Raw genomic sequence first — 18,178 nt, 5'->3', positions numbered from 1 at the left:
AGATTCCTGAAAAAAAGAAAGCAGCATAACAGAGTGCTATAAAATATACCTTTAACAGGAAGCAGAATTTTTAGAAGGATTTTCTAGAATTAAAAGACACTGAGGTCTTCCCTTCCTGAATAAAGGGAAGTGAATTTTCACTTTTAACAAGGCAGGAGGAAATTTCACCTCCCCCCCCCCCTTAAATAGCTGACTCATTCACAAGTTCAAAAGCAGGTGAGTTCAGGAAACAGCAAATGCTGCTCTGCTTCTAGTTCTTCACGTTGAAGTGTTGTTTCCTGATTAAATTTCCCAGAGAAGCTACGGAAAATATAGTATTCCCGATACTGGTTTTTAAAGACACTATCATTAAAGAAATGAGCTACTTTTGGCTACGGAACAGATCTCTACCCATATTCCTCAAAATGAAGCGCCTTCGCATGGCCCTGGATCATGCAGACACTAAAATCCGGGGGGGGGGGGGCGAATCAGAAAACCCCGGAGGGGGAATCCATCCGGGGCTCCCGCGGAACCCCCCGGGGAGACCGCGGCCACAAGCGGGGGCCACAGGAGGATTAAAGAGCACGGGCTGCGTCTCTGGACTCCGTGATCAGGGGCTCCCACCCTTCCCCCCCAGACCCCGCAAGGCGACTTCACTGGGTTTTTCCCGTCTGGGTTATTTAATCCAACCTAAAAGTCAAAATGGTCCCCAAATTAGCATCCAGCCGGGAGCATCCCGCCGGCCGCGGGCGGGGGCGGGGCGCGGCTGAAGGAGCCGGCTCAGCGGGGGGAGGGGCGGGGAAGCGGGGGAGGGGACGCCTCCCGCGGGGCCTGCAGCCCCGCGCACCTGTCACTCCTCTCGGCTCCCGAGAGGCGCCAGGCCCCGGAGAGGCTCCGGGAGATGACGGAGGGAGGGTGGGGGCGGGGAGAGGAGGAGGAGGAGGAGGAAGGCGCTGCCCCGCAGGGCTGGCTCTCACCCAAACAGCCCTCTCAAGAACGAGTGGGAGGACTTCACGCGCTTCTCGGCCTCCGCCATCAGCTGCACCGCCTCCCGCTCCTTGCCCGCGTTGTCCATGGCCAGTCGCCTTTGGCGCTCTCCGGGTCCTGGGAACCGTGGCGGAGCCGGACGGAACGGAACTGCCGGCTGGGGAACGCGCCTCTGGAGTTTCTCCTAGCGGAGGGGCGGGGGCGGGGGAAGGGGGCGAAGCGCAGGCCCGGGTCCCAAAGCATGTCGGGATCTGTAGTCTCTCTCCCCCGCTTCGGCCTTGAAGTCCAAAGAGGCGGAAACTACATTTCCCAGAAGGGAGCCGAGACCGGTGCGGTGTGCGGACTTGCTCCTTCCCGCCCCCTGGTGGGCTAAGCCTGTACACAGGAGATGCTGCATTTGGGGGGCGTGACCCGAGGGAGGAGGGGCGGGGAGGAGGCGAGGCGCCGGAGGCATTTCATCCCTTCATCCAGCCCGTACTAAGGGTCGGCTTTAGTAGTGACGCGTGGAACGAGGTAATAGATTGGAATAAGGTCGTGCCCTCCAGAAAGTTTAATGGGGAAAGCGAGGCCCACACGCAGATAGCAGGACCCGACGCCAGGCTTTCTCGTAGTCCCCGGGGGACGTCCCCGAGGCCGCCACGGGGTCGCGGGATTCTGTCAGCAATTGGCACCGGCAGGTCACACACCACAGGTTGGGGCGGGGGTAGCTGCGAGGTGCAGAAGAGCGAGCCCTGGCGGGAGCTGGCCCTGCCCTGGTGGCCCGCCCCGGCCCGGCCCCGGGGCGCAGGTGGAGCTGGACCCACCTGGCCAATCTCAACCAGACTCCAGGCCTCGGGGTTCCCCATCTGTAAAAGGAGGCTGTCTGTCTGTGCGACTGAATGATCCCTTCGACCTGCTTTCCATATCTGCAAAACAGATCCTGGCTCCTGATTCCCTCCAGACTTGCCTCTATCGTGGGGCAGCAGCCTTTTCTTCTTGCAACTTCACCCCATCCCGCCTGAATTCCTACTTTTCACTTCCTTTTTATGCAGTCTTTTCCCAATTCATGTGCAGACTGCTTGAGGGCAGGTGCTGGCTTTATTTATTTATACAGTCATTCGTTTTGTTTATTTTTGCTTATTTATATTCCCAACATTTAGCACAGTGCTTATCATATAATAAGAGCTTAATAAATGTTTGTTGATTTAATTTGATTTGACTTAATACCTACCTCACAGAGTCCTCGTCATGAAATCATTTTATAAATAAAAATAAAAGACATCAAGAAAACATTTTTTTTCAAATGTTACAGAGAAACCAGAACAGCACTTTGCCAGATCAGTCTAGAACTTTTAGGATGTGATTTTATAAGATGTCCCACAAGTCCTAGTGCAGTTTTATGCTATTAAGATTTTAGATTGCACTAACTTTTGGAATACTATACCCACACAACCTGATTCAACAACATTCACACACTCACACATACATATATTGTGTATTTAAATATATAGAGAGATTTATAGATGTAGTATAATTTCAGTAGGGCATTTCTCCATTTGGCAATGCCTAGGCCCCAAATGGAAGCCTCTCTTCACTCCCAACCCCCTTACCAGTTATTTAAATGGTGATTATAGAAACAACATCAATAAGTCTGCCCCTGGGTTTCCCCCACAGAGTATTGCCACAAGTTTTTCTATTATGTTACATCAGGTAGAAGAGGAAGTAGCATCCCTCCTAGCATGTCTCTGAATAGCAGCTGCTTACCAGCACAGTACAGATGAACAATTACAACCACTCTTGGCTGCTAGATTGAAGCTAAATAATAGCTTAAACCATTGTGAGTGGTTAAAGGAAGAAAGCCTAGTCTCCTGGACACATATTATTAGTGTGTTTTGTTGGTATAAAATTCCTGCACGCAACCGTGTATGTTGAGATATCTAATGAATGTCAATGTAATAGAGAGGTAGTGGGTAGTATATCTGGAATGTCAACATGTTAGCAAATAAGCTAAAAATGTATCTTATTTCTATTCTCTCTTTTCCAAAAATCATTTGATGTCCACCTACCTTTCAAAGGAAAAGCAATAACCAAAAAAAGTCACATTTATTTCTTAAAAGTGTTTTGATTTGGGGGACAGCTAGGTGGTACAGTGAATAGAGCACCAGCCCTCAAGTCAAGAGTACCTGAGTTCAAATCCCGCCTCAGACACTTAATAATTACCTAGCTGTGTGGCCTTGGACAAGCCATTTAACCCCATTTGCCTTGCAAAAACCTAGAAAAGAAAAAAGTGCTTTGATTTGATGGAATATAAGGAATAAATCACCATTTCTAAGCAAAGATCTCAAAGTTTATATTTATCTACCGCAATCTTATTTTCCATTACTACCCCAACTTTTTTGTTTTTCTCTTGCTTATTTAATGTAAAGAATTCATTATTTAATAACCCTAATCTTTTTATGGATTAGTTTATGTTTCATTCACAAAGCTGCTATGTACTACACTGAATTATTTACCAAATCTCTTGTTTCTTGTATAGTGCTTCAGTTTGGAACTTTCTGTCAGGGGAATACAAATTATAAATAGTATTTTTTTATTGCAAAAAACTGAAAATAAAGTTGGCATCCATCAACTGGGGAATGGCTGAATAAAATGGTTCATGAATGTAATAAAAATGCTATTATTTCTAAGAAAAAAATGTCAAATTGAGGAATTTAGAGAAATAATGGTAAAACACAGAGACTGATGTAAACCAAAATAAACTGAATCATGAAAACAATATACAGTGACTACAACAATGTAAATGATAAATACAATAAAAATTAATTTGAATCCCAAGTAATTGAAAGATGATAATTATTCTAGAGAACAGATAATGGAATTTATTTCCCCTCTTCTCAGAGAAGTTAGGGGACTATTTCAACATAATGTTGTATACTTTATCTGACAGTCATTGCAGAATGTCAATTTTGCTTGGGGTGGGGAAAGATTCCACACATCACTGTGAAATAAAAATAAAAGGCACCAAGAAAACATTTTTTAAAAATGTTAGGAGAAACCATAACAGCACTTTGCCAGATCAGTCTAGAACTTTTAGAATCAGAGACATTCCTATATTCAGGTGATATATTTATATATGTAATTTCCTGATAATATATAAACTGATCTGTGAGATAAAGTACCTCTCAAGAGGCTCTTGCTACCCTCTCTCCTCTGCCCTACTACATTTACAGTGACATCCCAAAGAGGGGTATTCTGTGGGGACTCCTCCCCACTCCAGCTTTTCTTCATCTTCAATGAGCCACTGATGCCATTCTCTGTGAGTATTCCTTGTATATATGTCGGTCCCAAATCATCCATGCCTTCTCATCCTTCCAAATTCTTGACCTCATATTTATCATAACTAAAATCTGGAAATTTGCATTGACCAGGGAAGGTTTAAAGGTTTAAAGATCATAACACTTCCCTCCTGTTCACTCTCTTCTTTCCTTAAAGTTAAATTGACACCTTATAGGTACTTTCCCTCATCTCTACCCCCACCTTTCCTTTGTAAGAACAATAATAGTAATAGCAATAAAAGAAAGTATAGCACCTGCCTTATGTCAGGCACTATTCTAAAGTGCTTTATTTGTTTTGTTTTTTTCTACAAATATGATCACATCTGATCTTCACAAAACCCTGGGAGATGTTTTTATTATCCCAATTTTGTAGTTGAGGAAACAGACAGCTTTTAAGAGACTTGTCCATGGTCACACAGCTAGTAAATGTCTAAGGTAGGGTATAATAATAATAATAATAATAATAATAATAAACATATATATATATATATATAGTGCTCGCTATCTATCAGGCACTGTGCAAAATGCTTTACAATTATCTCATTTGATCCCCCCATAACCCTGGAAAGGTAAGTGCTATTATTATCATCACCACTTACAGATGAGGAAACTGAGACAAACAGAAGTTAAGTAACTTGTTCAGGGTCACAAAGCTAGTCTGAGGGCAAATTTAAACTCAAGCCTTCCTGACAATGCTTTTTTTCAATTGTATCAATAATTGCTTCAAAAACAGCTTAGCAAAGTCAGCTGGCACCTGGGAGATTTCCTGGGAAGCACCAGCTTTGAAAGTTGGTTTGTGAATAATTTCCAAATTCAAGACTGATTTTGAGAATTCAGCCAGGAGAGCTAGAGAGTTATGATTTCCTAATACATCATGTGTCTTGGAGAAGGAAAAAAGACCATACATATGGATCCTACACAGTCTCCTAATTGGAGAACAGTGTTACTTGGACAGAAGAAATCTGATGAGAAGGGGTTTACCTGGTTCAGTAAACTCCAAAACATGTTTGATTTTCATAGGATTTCTAAATCACAGAGTAGAATTTCAAATCTTGTTGGGGGGGTGGTGGTGGATGGAATTAGGCAAAAGAAATTCATTGTCATAATAAAGAGTAATCCTGACAGTGATCATGTTCCATTCCCCTATGGAAGAACTAAAAGCCTATGGGCTATTTCAATATTTTTTAGTTCCTTTTTTTGTTTACTTGTTTTTGCAAGGTAAGGGGATTAAGTGACATGGTAATTATTAAGGTATCTGAGGTCATTATTAATTATTAAGTATCTGAGGCAAGATTTGTCCTCAGGTCCTCCTGATTCAAGGGCCAGTGCTCTATCCATTGTACCACCTATCTGCTCTTATTTTTTTTTATTCTTTATAAATTTCTTTGAATCCTTCAGTGTCTTATAACTTATTTGAGAGGTGAAATAAAGACTGTTTCATATTAAGCAAGCATTTAAGTATAATGAATACTGGTGCAGGATTTTTGAGACCCCCTATTGTTTTTAACTCTAATTTCTATTTGAATGTTCTCAGTCTCCATGTTTGTCAACACAATGTATAAACATTCATAGCTTTAAAAAATAAGGTGAATCCTTTTGCCCTCTGGATGAGAGGCAAGACTTAAAAACCTGAGTTGGACTCCACCTCAGGGTCACAGTCTTCTCTGACTTTCTGTGGTCTAGACAACATTGCTTGGCTGTTTCTCTCTCTCTCTCTCTCTCTCTCTCTCTCTCTCTCTCTCCCCCCCTCTCAACCTCCCCCTTTCTCTCTCCCTTTCTCCCCTTCCTCTCTCCCTCTCCCTTCCTGTGTTGTAACTTCTTTTAATATATTTTGGTTTTTTTCCAAAAAAACTAAATAAGGTGAACATTACTCAAGAGTAAAGTCTTTTATTTATCTTTTAAATAAAATCTTGAGACTTTTCAAATCCAGTGGTTCATAAAGCAATATAATGTAATGGAAAGAATCTGAAAGAGGTTTTTTTATTCTGTATCAGGATCTAAAGATCTCTGTTCTATATTGTCTGGTCACTACTTCAATATGTGATCTTCATCAAGACAGCACCTCAGTTTCCTAATGTGGAAAATGTGGACGACTTCTTGAATTAGGGTATATAGATATTTTGTAAAAGTAAAATGTTAGATATGAGTATCTTTAAACATGTAATGGCCCTAAGCAAACATAAGGGTTTATAATGAATTATCTCACATACTAAAAATGAACCAAAATTTCAACCTATTCAACCCTTACAAATTAGAAAAAGGGTGTGACACAAAGTGTTTGAAGGATATTCCAAAGAAGAACTTTTTTTTATTTTATCATTCGGTGTCTCTGATGCTGGACAGCTCTCTTGAGCCAAAAAGTGCAACTCCTCAAGGTCAGTCAAGTTGTTCTCTTGCAGCAGCCAGGATTTGACAGTATAATTACTTTGGCAATCTCTTCTGCAGTCTGGCCCTTTTTCTGGGAGACTACCCAAAGAGGAAACAGACTTATAGGTTGAGGGTTGCAGCTTCCTAGGCAAGGATAGATTGTAAAATACAATACATTGAAACCTTGTAGCAAGGTAGTTTTAGATAGCAGAAAATTTAGAATCTTTTGATTTAGGGAAAAAATATGATTAGCACAAAAAGCAAAGAGGACTAAAGGAAAGAGTAGTGTATATTGGTTTAAAATAGGAGTATTTCCCTCTCAGTGGCAAAAGTTCAATAGCTAAGATTGTACTCAGTAAATGAATAGGTTTGTTGGATGAATGAATAAATTTTAGTACGATATAAGGTAGGATCATCATCATAAAAGAAGCAGCCTGATACAGTAGAGGGAAAGCTAGATTTGGAGTCAGGAACCTTGTATTTGAATTCTGACTCAATTACAGTTTAAAGTGTGACCTTTGGAAAGTCTTAGGACCATAGGTTTAAATCTAGAAGGGATCTCAGTGCTTATCTAGTCCAACTTCTCTTATTTTGCAGATGAGGAAACTGAGACCTCTTTTAACCAGTGGAATATCATTTTCTTATCTATAAATGAGAAGAATATTTGCATTATCTGCCATTAGAGTTGTTTTGAGCATCACATTTCACAAAACATAAAGTTTTGTATAGACATAATATGTAATCTGTAGCTCAAAATTTGGTGTAATAAGACTCTCCTTATTGGAGGAAACTGATTATAATACTCCACAAATATTCCAAACTTGTATGGGGATCAAAGTTGGCAAGAGCTTGGGAGAAGAGAGATCCTAGGCCTAGGGCTTCCAACTTCAAAAGAAAAGACATATGGTTCTAAATTCTCTTTAGAGAGAGGTCCTTAAAAGAAAAGAGTGGGAAGAAGCCAACATATGAAGGAGCCAACACCCAGATCATGTCCCTATTCTCTGCTTACTATACTAAAATGTTACTAAAATACTAAAAAATTCAGGGAATTGCTTCTTGGGGGATCTCTCTTTCTCTCTCTCTCTCTCTCTCTCTCTCTCTCTCTCTCTCTCTCTCTCTCTCTCTCTCTCTCTCTCTCCTCTCCTCTCCTCTCCTCTCCTCTCCTCTTTTCTTCTCACCTCTTCTCTTCTGTTCTCTTCTACTCTCCTCTCCCCACTCCTCCTTTCCCCTGCCCTCCCCTCCTCTCTTCTCTTCTCCTTCATCCCTAAGATCTTGTTAGAGAGTCAGCATCACATAATTAATAAAAGTCAATTTTGTATTTCAGTCTAAGTACTGGCTCTAACTAGAGGCAAGTGTCTCTCTCTCTCTCTCTCTCTCTCTCACACACACACACACACACACATACACACACATGTATGTACCATTTATGCTCAGAAATTTGACTATTGTACTAAAAAGTTTACTTGTATATATCTGTATGTATATGGACATGTATATACACACATATATATTTTTGGTATTTATATATTTGTATATACATATATATATATATAATATATATTTATGCACCTTTGCAACATATATATTTATATATAGTTGTAATGGTCAGGTCAAGGGTAACCTTGAAAAGAAAAAAAAAGATATATGAAATCACAAAGAGAACTAAAAGGAGTATAAGGAAAGGTCAGAACAATCTTCTTTGACTTGGTCCAAGAATTTATAAATATATTAGTACCCACCTCATTGGGTTATTGTAGAATTAATTAGATAATGTATAGAAAATGCTTTTTAAACAGTTTTCTATTTGATTCTACTCAATCAAAATCCTGATCACCATTGTCTACAGACCTCCAAGGCATTTTCTTTTCTTCCTAAATTCAGGACCTGGTTTACAATCTATCTTTTCCCTAACTCCTGACTACATACTAGGGGATTTCAAGATACATATTGCAACTACCTCCAACACCCTGACCATTCTGTTTCTCAACCTACAACCTTCTCAATAGTTCCCATAACAAACTTCACAGTCTCATCTGAACTACAGACACAAATGGTCAAACCTTTGATGCCCTATGCTATTCAAGTTCTTATTCAAGGACTCTGTAATCCTTTTATCTGACCACAATCTCTTGCATTTCTACCTTTCCCCCTGCCTTCCCAAACCAAACTTTATTCATACCATGTTTCCTCCAGTCCCTCTAAATCTTAGTTCTCCCTCAGGCTATCACTTTTGAACTGCATACTCTCTCATTTTTTCCTCATCTTGACCCTCTGGTGCATCAGTTCTTAGACTGTCTTCTCTTGAGTCCTTGATCTCCTTGCCAATTACTGACTGTGCCCTGCTAACCCTCAGCCTTGGATCATTTCCATTATCTGGCTTCACTCCTACAAATCAACTACTGAACAAAGGTGGAGAAAAATAATGCAATCATTCTAGTTGTAATGTAGTGGACTGGGTCTACTACAAATTAATCTTACCCAATCTAAACTGGGCCCTCACTGTTGCTAGGCAATCCTTTTACACTTCCCTTATCAATTCATTATTCCACTCCTCAAAGTGCCTTTTCCAAATTTTTCCATCCCTCTCAAATTTCTCATAGCTATCTTTCCCATAGCCTCTTAGTTGAGAAACTTTGCTGATATTGAACAGAAAAAAAATTAGGCTACTGTAGAAGAATTCCCTCTTTTCCCTCTTTTTTTCATCTCATATTACTTCTTTCCTCTCATTCTCTTCTTAATTCCCTACAATCATGCTTCTGATCTCATTAATCCAAAAAATACCCTATTCTTTCTAAAATTACCAATGATCTCTTAATTGCCAAATCCAATAATCTTTTCTTAATCTTCTTACTTCTTGACCTCTTTTCAGCTTTTGACATTATTGATCTCCCTCAGCTTGGTACTCTCTTTTTTCCTGGGTTCTTGGGATGCAATCCCTTCTAGTTCTTAGAACCTGTCTGACCTCTCCTCAGACTATTTTACAGGGTCCTTAACCAGGTCATGGCTACTAACCATGGGTATGCTATCAGATTCTGTTCTAGGCCCTTTTCTTTTCTTTCTCTATACTATTTCACTTAGTGATCTCATCAGCTCCCAATGTTTTTAGTTATAATCTCTATGTTGATGATTCTCCATTCTATCTGCTCAGTTTTAACTGCTCTGCTAACCTCTAGATTCATTTTCAAATGTCTTTCATACTGCAGACTAGATGTCCCCTAGGTATCTTACTTAACCTCAACAAATATTGCTATCATCCCCAGTAAACTATCCCTGCTTCTAAACTTCTCTATTACTGTTGGGAGCACTGCCATTCTCCAAATCACAGAGGTTTTCAATCTAGTTGCCATCCTCAATTCCTTGCTATCTGTTACCTCCATATCCAATTTGTTGTCAAGGTCTATCAGTTTCACCTCTGCAACCTTTTCTTTCTCCTCCTCCTTTGATTCTTTTCGCCATCCTCATGACAGACTTTCATCCTGAGACTATTGCAATAGTTTTGGACTGCAAACCATAAACCTCTTGCCACTCCAGTTCATGCTCTATTCAACCACCAAAGTGATTTTTCTAAATTGCAGGTCTGATCATGTTACCCCTATACTTAATAAACTCCCTATCATTTACAGGTTCAAATACAAAATCTTTTATTTGGTGTTCCAAGCCCCCCAATCCTACCTTTCCAATCTTCTTACATCTTACATTCCTCCATCCCTCAATGTACTCTTTGATCCAGTAACACTGGCCTTCTTGATATTACATGAATAAGACCTCCATCTCTCAGCTCTGGTCATTTTCCTCTGGCTCTCCCCCATGTTTAGAATGCTCTTCCTCCTCATCTCTACCTCTTAATTTCCCTGATTTTTTTCAAGTCCTAACTAAAATCCCACTTTCTAGAGGAAGTCTTTCTAATCTCTTCATTTCATTATCTTCCCTCTGTTCATGGTTTTCTGTTTATTTGCTATATAGCCTATTTGTACACATTTGTTTGCATGTCATATTCTCCACTAGATCCTTCAGGGCAGGGAGCATCTTTTGCCTATCTTTGTATCTCTAGAATTTAACACATAGTAGACATTTAATAAATACTTTTGATTATCTGACTTAATGAATGTCAGCCATTAGTACATCTATCATTATTATTTTATAATATGAATGCCCCCAGCACTTTTAGCATCAACTAGAACATCTATTTCCTTTACCACTTCTTCCCCATATACTGTCTTTCTGATTCATTCCACAGTAACTGAGAAGCTCCAATGTGGGATCCATATTTTCCACACTCTAGGGTCATTTGAAGACATATATCTCACACTCCCTCCCAGCCAAATGATAATCACAAAATATATTTCCTTTGATTCAGAAGTGAAAAATGGAAGCTCTTTAAAATAATATTCCAGGGTGGCTAGGTGGCGCAGTGGATAGAGCACTATCCCTGGAGTCAGGAGTACCTGGGTTCAAATCCGAATCTCAGATACTTAATAATTAGCTAGCCAGGTGGCCTTGGGCAAGCCTCAACCCCATTGCCTTGAAAAATCTAAAAAAAAATATTCCAATCACTCAGTCAATAAGCATTTGTATAAAACTTCTGCTTAAAAAAATGCCCTCAAGGAATTTGCATCCTATCAGGTAATTAATTGGGGAAATTGTGAAATACAATCCCTTCACTATAGAAAAACTCCAGACCCTTAATTAAATCCTATTTATTTTTTAGTAAGAAAGCCTACATGTTGAATGGGAAGGGGGAATTCTTTTTTAATGTTATAAAATATCCTTTCAGAAAATGTACTTTTTTCATTTAGACAAAACAATGGGATAAAAATTTTATTTCCTTCTAAAAATGTGATAAGACAGCAGGATTTAACTACCACTAGCACTGGAATTAGGACTAATAAAGGGTTGCTAAGGCTGAAGAATCAAATACAAAATAATCAATGGTGCTTTTCCTGAGCAGATGAATGAGTCATCACTAATGCCAAGGGCCCAAACAAATCTGGAATTTTGATGCTAATGTGATATGACATGGGACAATTATGAAACAGTATTCTGGGGGTGATTCTCTTTTCTGATTTAACTTTACATATTTTTTCTACTTTGGCATTTTCCAGAAAAATTTAAATATATATTAAAATTTAAACATTAATTCTCCATTTCTGTACAATAAAGAGATCTGAAATAAACACATAGGATTTTCAATTAAGGACAGAGAGGAATGAAATAGGGAGATGACAGGATATCAGATCTGCTATTCTGAGGGAGAAAGACCCTCAGAAGATAGATGGCATAGGAAAAGTTTGTGATTGTGGATATAAAGATCACATTGGAAAATGTCATTTAAGGCTACCTCTTTTTGATGCTTCAGATTATCCTCCCTTTAATAAAAATTGTATCTATCTTAATAGTTCAGTCACAGCATAACTGGGACTCAATTCAAAATAACTCTCCATATTACACATCAGGATTACATATAAGCAGTTGTTCATAATCTTATACTTTAATGTCAGATATGATAATATTAAAAATAAAAAACCATTCTGAAATATGCCTGCATTATGTTTCTGGAATAGCAAATAAGATTTATTCAGAGTTACACACACACACACACACACACACACACACACACACACACACACACACACAAAGAGAAAACATGAAAATGAAGATAATAATGAAAACATGATATAAAATAGAATAAGAATTATACAAAAATAGAATAAGAAAATAAATAAAAGACAACAACTATGCTGTTTGGTGTGAACTTGATGGGATTAAGGCTGTACAAAAATAGTAGAGTCTTGGAACAATGCTTAGTACAGAGTAGGTGTTTAATAAATGTTAATTGATCCTACTCTCCCTAGAGACCAAGGGGAGAATATATTAATCGATTGGGGGGGGGAGTAATATATGAACTTATTGCTAGATCTTCAAAGTAAATTTCCCTTTGTTAAATGAAACTGGAATGCTAGTCATTTGTTGATTAACAGAAAGGGAATACTTTGAAATTGGAAGTTTGACTTGATAGTTCTAAAGAAGAGACATCGCCAAGTCAAATATATTTAAATATATCTACTACCCTGAGGGAGAGATATAGTTGACCTCATTCTGGGAGAGTGAGGCAAGAAAAGGAGGGCATTCACCGCAATTGAAGAGGAAATTAGGAGCTATTTTGTTATTGATATAATTATTCTGTTTTCCTAATATTAAACCAGCTCTGTATTAGTGGTATAGATCCTACCTTGTCATAGTGCATAATTTTCGTGATATATTACCACAATCTCATTATTATTTTATTTAAAATGTTTGCATTGATGTTCATTAAAGAAATTGGCCTATAGTTTTCTTTCTCAGTTTTTGCTCTCCCTGGCTTGAGTATTAAAATCACATTTGTGCCATAAAAGAAATTTGGTAGAACCTTTTCTTTGACTATTTTCCCAAATAGTTTATTTGGCATTTGGCATTAATTGTTCTTTAAATGTTTAGTAAAATTCACTTGTAAATCCATCTGATCCTGGGGATTTTTTTCCTTAGGAAATTCATTTATGGCTTGTTAATTTTTTTCTAAGATAAGAATATTTAAGTATTCTACTTCCTTTTATGCTAATATGTACAGTTCATAGTTTTTATAAATATTTTTCCATTTTACTTAGACTGTCAGATGTTTTGGCATATAGTTGAGCAAAATAGCTTTTAATAAATGCTTTAATTTCCTTTCATTTGTGGTGAATTTGCCTTTTTTTCATTTTTTGATGCTGATAATTTGAATTTTTCTTTTATAAAAATCAAATTAACCAAAGGTTTATCTATTTATTTAATGTATTTATTATCTATTTTATTATCCATATTTATTATTATCTATTTTTCACAAAATCAACCTTTAGTTATCTTCAATGGTTTTCTTTCAATTTTATTCATCTTTCCTTTCATTTTCAGGATTTCTAATTTGATATTTAATTTGGGGATTTTAAATTTATTTTCTAGTTGGTTGTTTTTAGTTATATGCCGAATTAATTGATTTGCTCTTTCTCTATTTTATTGACATAAGCATTTAGAGACTATTTCCCATAAATTTTGGTATATTTTCTCATTTTCATTTTTTAAAATGAAATTGTTGATTATTTCTGCAATTTGTACTTTGGTCCACTAATTCTTTAGAATGATTTAATTTCCAACTAATTTCTAATCTATGTTTCCATAACCCTTTATTGAATTTAATTTTTATTGCATTGTGGTCTAAAAAGGGTGCATTTAATATTTCTGTTGTTTTACATTTGTCTGTGAGGCTTTTGATGCCCTAATATGTGGTCAATTTTTGTGACTATGTCATGTACAGAAGAGGAAAAAAAAATATTACTTTCTATTTCCAGTAAATTTTTTCCAGAGAGCTATCATATCTAACTTTTCTAAGAAAAAAAAATGTATCTCTTTAACATTGATATCTTTCTTATTTATTTTATGGTTAAATTTATCTAGTTCTAAATGGGGAAAGTTGAAGTCCCCCACTAGTATAGCTTTAATGCCTATTTCTTCATTTAACTATTTTACTTTTTCCTTTATAAATTTGAATGGAGCATATATGTTGCAATATACAATATGCATATCAATATTACTTCATTGTCTAAAGTACTTTTTAGCAAAATAGAGTTTACCTGATTATTTCTTTTGATTAGGTTTATTTTTATTTTTGTTTTCTCTGAGATCATGATTGCTACCCCCTTTTTAACCTCAGCTGAAGCTTAATAGCATCTGATTCAGCCCCTTATTTTTACTCTGTGTGCATCTCTCTGTTTTAAGTGTTTCTTGTAACAACATATAGTTAGATTCTGTAATCCATTTTGCTATCCACTTCCATTTTGGGGGTGAGCTTATCCCAATCACATTCATTTTTATGATTACTAACTGTGTATTTTCCTCCATCCTATTGACTTCTGCTTATCTTTCTCACTCTTTTTATTCAGTCACACATCTAAAATCTGTTTTGCTTCTGACCACTGCCTTCTTCTATCTGCATTTCCTTTTATCATCCTTCTCCCCCTTCTTCCCTGTTGGGTAAATTAAATTTCTTTTATCAGTTGAGTATGTATTTATATTTTCCCTTTTTGAAATAATTTAGATGTGAGTGAAGCTCAAGCTCCCCCCCCATTTTCTCCTTTTTTGCACACCTCTTCATTTGCGATAATCTTCCCCATTCTTCCTCTTCCTTCCCCCTTCTCTCAGGGCATCCCTTGGTCTCACCCATCTACTTTTTTAACACCATCACAGAGCATGTGCTTCTATTTTTGTTAGGTCAATTTATTTATTTGACCTAACCTGGTCAAACTAAAACAATCATGCCTAAATAGAAGAGCTTGTTCTTTTCAGAAATGAAAATTCCGTGTTCTGTTCCCCAGGATATTTACACCAGGAACTGTAATTGAGCTACATCTTGGCAACCAGACACCTTCCCTGAATTATTTGCAGGAACAGTTTCTTGTGTTCAAGAACAGAATATGACCCTGAATCATGAAGGAAATAACTAGACCATGGTCTGGTTCCAAAGGGTCAGATCGTAGGCACAGACTAAACCTGGGATCCTTAGATTAACTGTAAGATTCAGTGTTTAGATGAGCTCAAAATGAAAGTAGCCCTATAAAACCTGGTACAGTATTTTCAATCTATGACAACACCCTTCTATAAATTTTAACAATATGTTTCAGGATTGTCTCAGTCACTTGATGGTTGCCTAGCTAGAGAGCATGTTGATCTCTGTGAAATTGGCAGAGTATACCCATCATATCTGTTTAATCCTCAAATTATTCTGGGAATACTGCCTCTAAATAAAATTAGACAATTGTACATTTAACTGAGAAGAACCTGAAATTTTCAGCTATAATCTATATCCCTTTCACATTCCAAGGATGAGACCCTTGGGGAACTATTATTTCCAAATGTGCACCATCATCTACCAATATCAAGGTGGTACTCAGATTCTTATATACTGTAAACTTTTAATGATGAATCAACCAAGGGTTCTACACCTACTCAATCATAATATTCTTTAAAAATGCCCATTTCAAGGACTTTTTTGGCCTGTGCTGCTTTGAAGAATTTAAAATAACTCACTACTACAAAGAATAAATATTTTTTATATTTTATTTTTAAATTTTTTCCTTCAGCTACATGCAAAAACCTGTTCTAGCATTTACTTCCAAAACTTTGAGTTCCAAATTCTCTCCCTTCCTCCCACCCCACTCCCCCTCATTGAGAAAGCAAGTTATTTGGTGTAGATTAAAAATGTGTAGCCATGAAAAGTATTACTACAATAGTCATATTGTAAAAGTAAGCATAACCCCACCCCCACAAAAAAGAGAAATTTCAAGAAAAATAAAGTGAAATGAAGAAAGAAAGAAAAAGCATGCTTCAGTCTGCCTTTGGGATAGATAACCTTCTTTATTATATATACTTCAGAATTCTTTGGGGTCATAGCATTGCTGAGAAAAGGTAGGTCATTCATAGCTGATAAACCTGCTGTTAGTTGTTACTTTGCTCATTTCCCATTGCATCTGCTTGTGTAAGTTTTTTTTTTTTGCTGAGAACATCCTGTTCATCATTTCCCATAATAGAACAGCATTTCATCTCAATCACATACCACAATTTGTTCAGCTATTCCCCACCCGCTTTGGCACACCCTCAATCTCCAGCTCCCCACCACCAGAAGAGAGCTGCTATAAATATCCCTATACAAAAAATACTTTTCTTTCCATATTGCATCTTTTCTGGAATATAGACCTAATGGTGGGCACTGCTAGGCTAAAGAATAGGCAAGGTTTTCTAGCCCTTTGGACAAAATTCCAAATTGCTCTACATAATTGTTGTATCATTTCACAACTCCAACATTGCATCATTACTTTAATTTCCCTACATCCCTTCCAACACTTGTTGTTTTCTCCTTCTGTCCTATTAACCAATCCAGATGGTATAAGGTAGTACCTCAGAATTGTTCCCACCCACATTTCTCCTATCAATAGTGAGGTAGGACATTTAAAAAATATTTATATAGATTACATTGATAACCTCATCTAAATACTGTTTATATCTCTTGATCATTTATCAATTGGGGAGTGGCTCTTATTTTTAACAAATTTGATTCAGTTCACTATGTTTGAGAAATGAGATCTTTATCAGAGAAACTTGATTCAATGTTTTTTCCCATAGTTGCTATTGCTAACTATATTTTCCTCCATCCTGTTCCCCCATTTTTATTCTCTCATTTCACCTTGCCCCTCCTCAAAAATATGTTGCATCTGACTACCCTCTCCCATGATCTTCCCTCCTTTCATGATGTACACTCCCTGCACCCCCCACCCTGTCCCCTTTCTCCCATTCCTTTTTCCTCTAGGGTAAGATAGATTTATGCAATTTAATGTCTATGCTATTCCCTCTCAGAGTCAACTCCGATAGAATGATGCTTACTTACTTTGCCTCACCCTCCCCTTCTTCCATTACACTGCAAATTTATTCTTACTTCTTTTATGTGAAATTCCTTTTCCCTTTCTCCCAGTGCATTCCTTTTCCCCTTATTAACTCCATCTTTTTAATAATTATATTTTCAAGTTCAGTTCCCTCATATGTCCTGTCTGTATATACTGCCCTAGTAAATGAGAAAGTTCATATGAGTTATTAATATCATCTTCCTATACAGGAATATAAGCAGTTCAACACCATTAAATCCCTCATAATTTTCCCTCCCATCCACCCTCTTTATGCTTCACCTGAATCCTGTACTTGAAGATCAGACTTTCTGTGCAGCTTTGGTCATTTATTCAAGAAAATTTGAATGTCCTCTATTTCAATAAATGTCCATCTTTTCCCCTAAAAGAGTAGGGTGATTGATTCTTAGTTATAATCAAAGCCCCTTTACCTTCTGGAATATCATATTCCAAACCCTTAAAGCCCTTTCTGGCTGCTTGCAATATTTTCTACTTGACTTCAAGTTATGAAATTTGACAATAATATTCCTGTAAATTTTCATTTTGGGATCTCTTTCAGGAGGTGATTGGTGAATTCTTCTAATTTCTATTTTATGCTTTCCTTCTAGGATATCAGGGCACTTTTCCTTCATAGTTTCTTGAAAAATGAGATCTAGACTCTTTTTGGTCATTATTTTAAGATAGTTCAATAATTTTTATTATCTCTTCTGGATCTGTTTTTCCAAGTCAATTGTTTTTCCAATGAGATATTTTCTTCTGGTTTATCATTCTTTTGGTTTTGTTATATTGTTTCTTGATTTTTCACAAAATTATTAGCTTCCCTAAACTCCAATCTACATTTTAAGGAATTGTTTTCTTCAGAGAGTTTTAGAATACCCTTTTTCATCTGGCCAGTTCTACTTTTTAAGGCATTCTTCTCCTCATTGGTCTTTTGGATTGCTTTTTTTTCCATTTGATCCAAACTGGTTTTTAAGATGTTATTTTCTTCAGTATTTATATCTCCTTCACCAAGCTGCTGACTCAGTTTTCATGATTTTCCTGCAACATTCTCACTTCTCTTCCCAATTTTTC

General features: G+C 37.3%; 1 protein-coding gene across 1 annotated transcript in view; it reads right to left on the bottom strand.

The window, feature by feature from the left end:
* The window catches only part of NAPB (NSF attachment protein beta), a 51,250-nt gene extending 50,121 nt beyond the window's left edge, over positions 1 to 1,129 (bottom strand). The window contains exon 1 of the mRNA XM_074209327.1: positions 957 to 1,129. Coding sequence (XP_074065428.1) covers positions 957 to 1,054 — 98 coding nt within the window. The 5' untranslated portion in view covers positions 1,055 to 1,129. The remainder of the gene's footprint in view (positions 1 to 956) is intronic.
* Positions 1,130 to 18,178: the final 17,049 nt, after the last annotated feature.

The sequence above is a fragment of the Macrotis lagotis genome, chromosome 1 (assembly GCF_037893015.1).
Source record: "Macrotis lagotis isolate mMagLag1 chromosome 1, bilby.v1.9.chrom.fasta, whole genome shotgun sequence".
In the NCBI taxonomy this organism is placed as follows: domain Eukaryota; kingdom Metazoa; phylum Chordata; class Mammalia; order Peramelemorphia; family Peramelidae; genus Macrotis; species Macrotis lagotis.
This window is presented reverse-complemented; position numbering and strand designations above follow the sequence as displayed.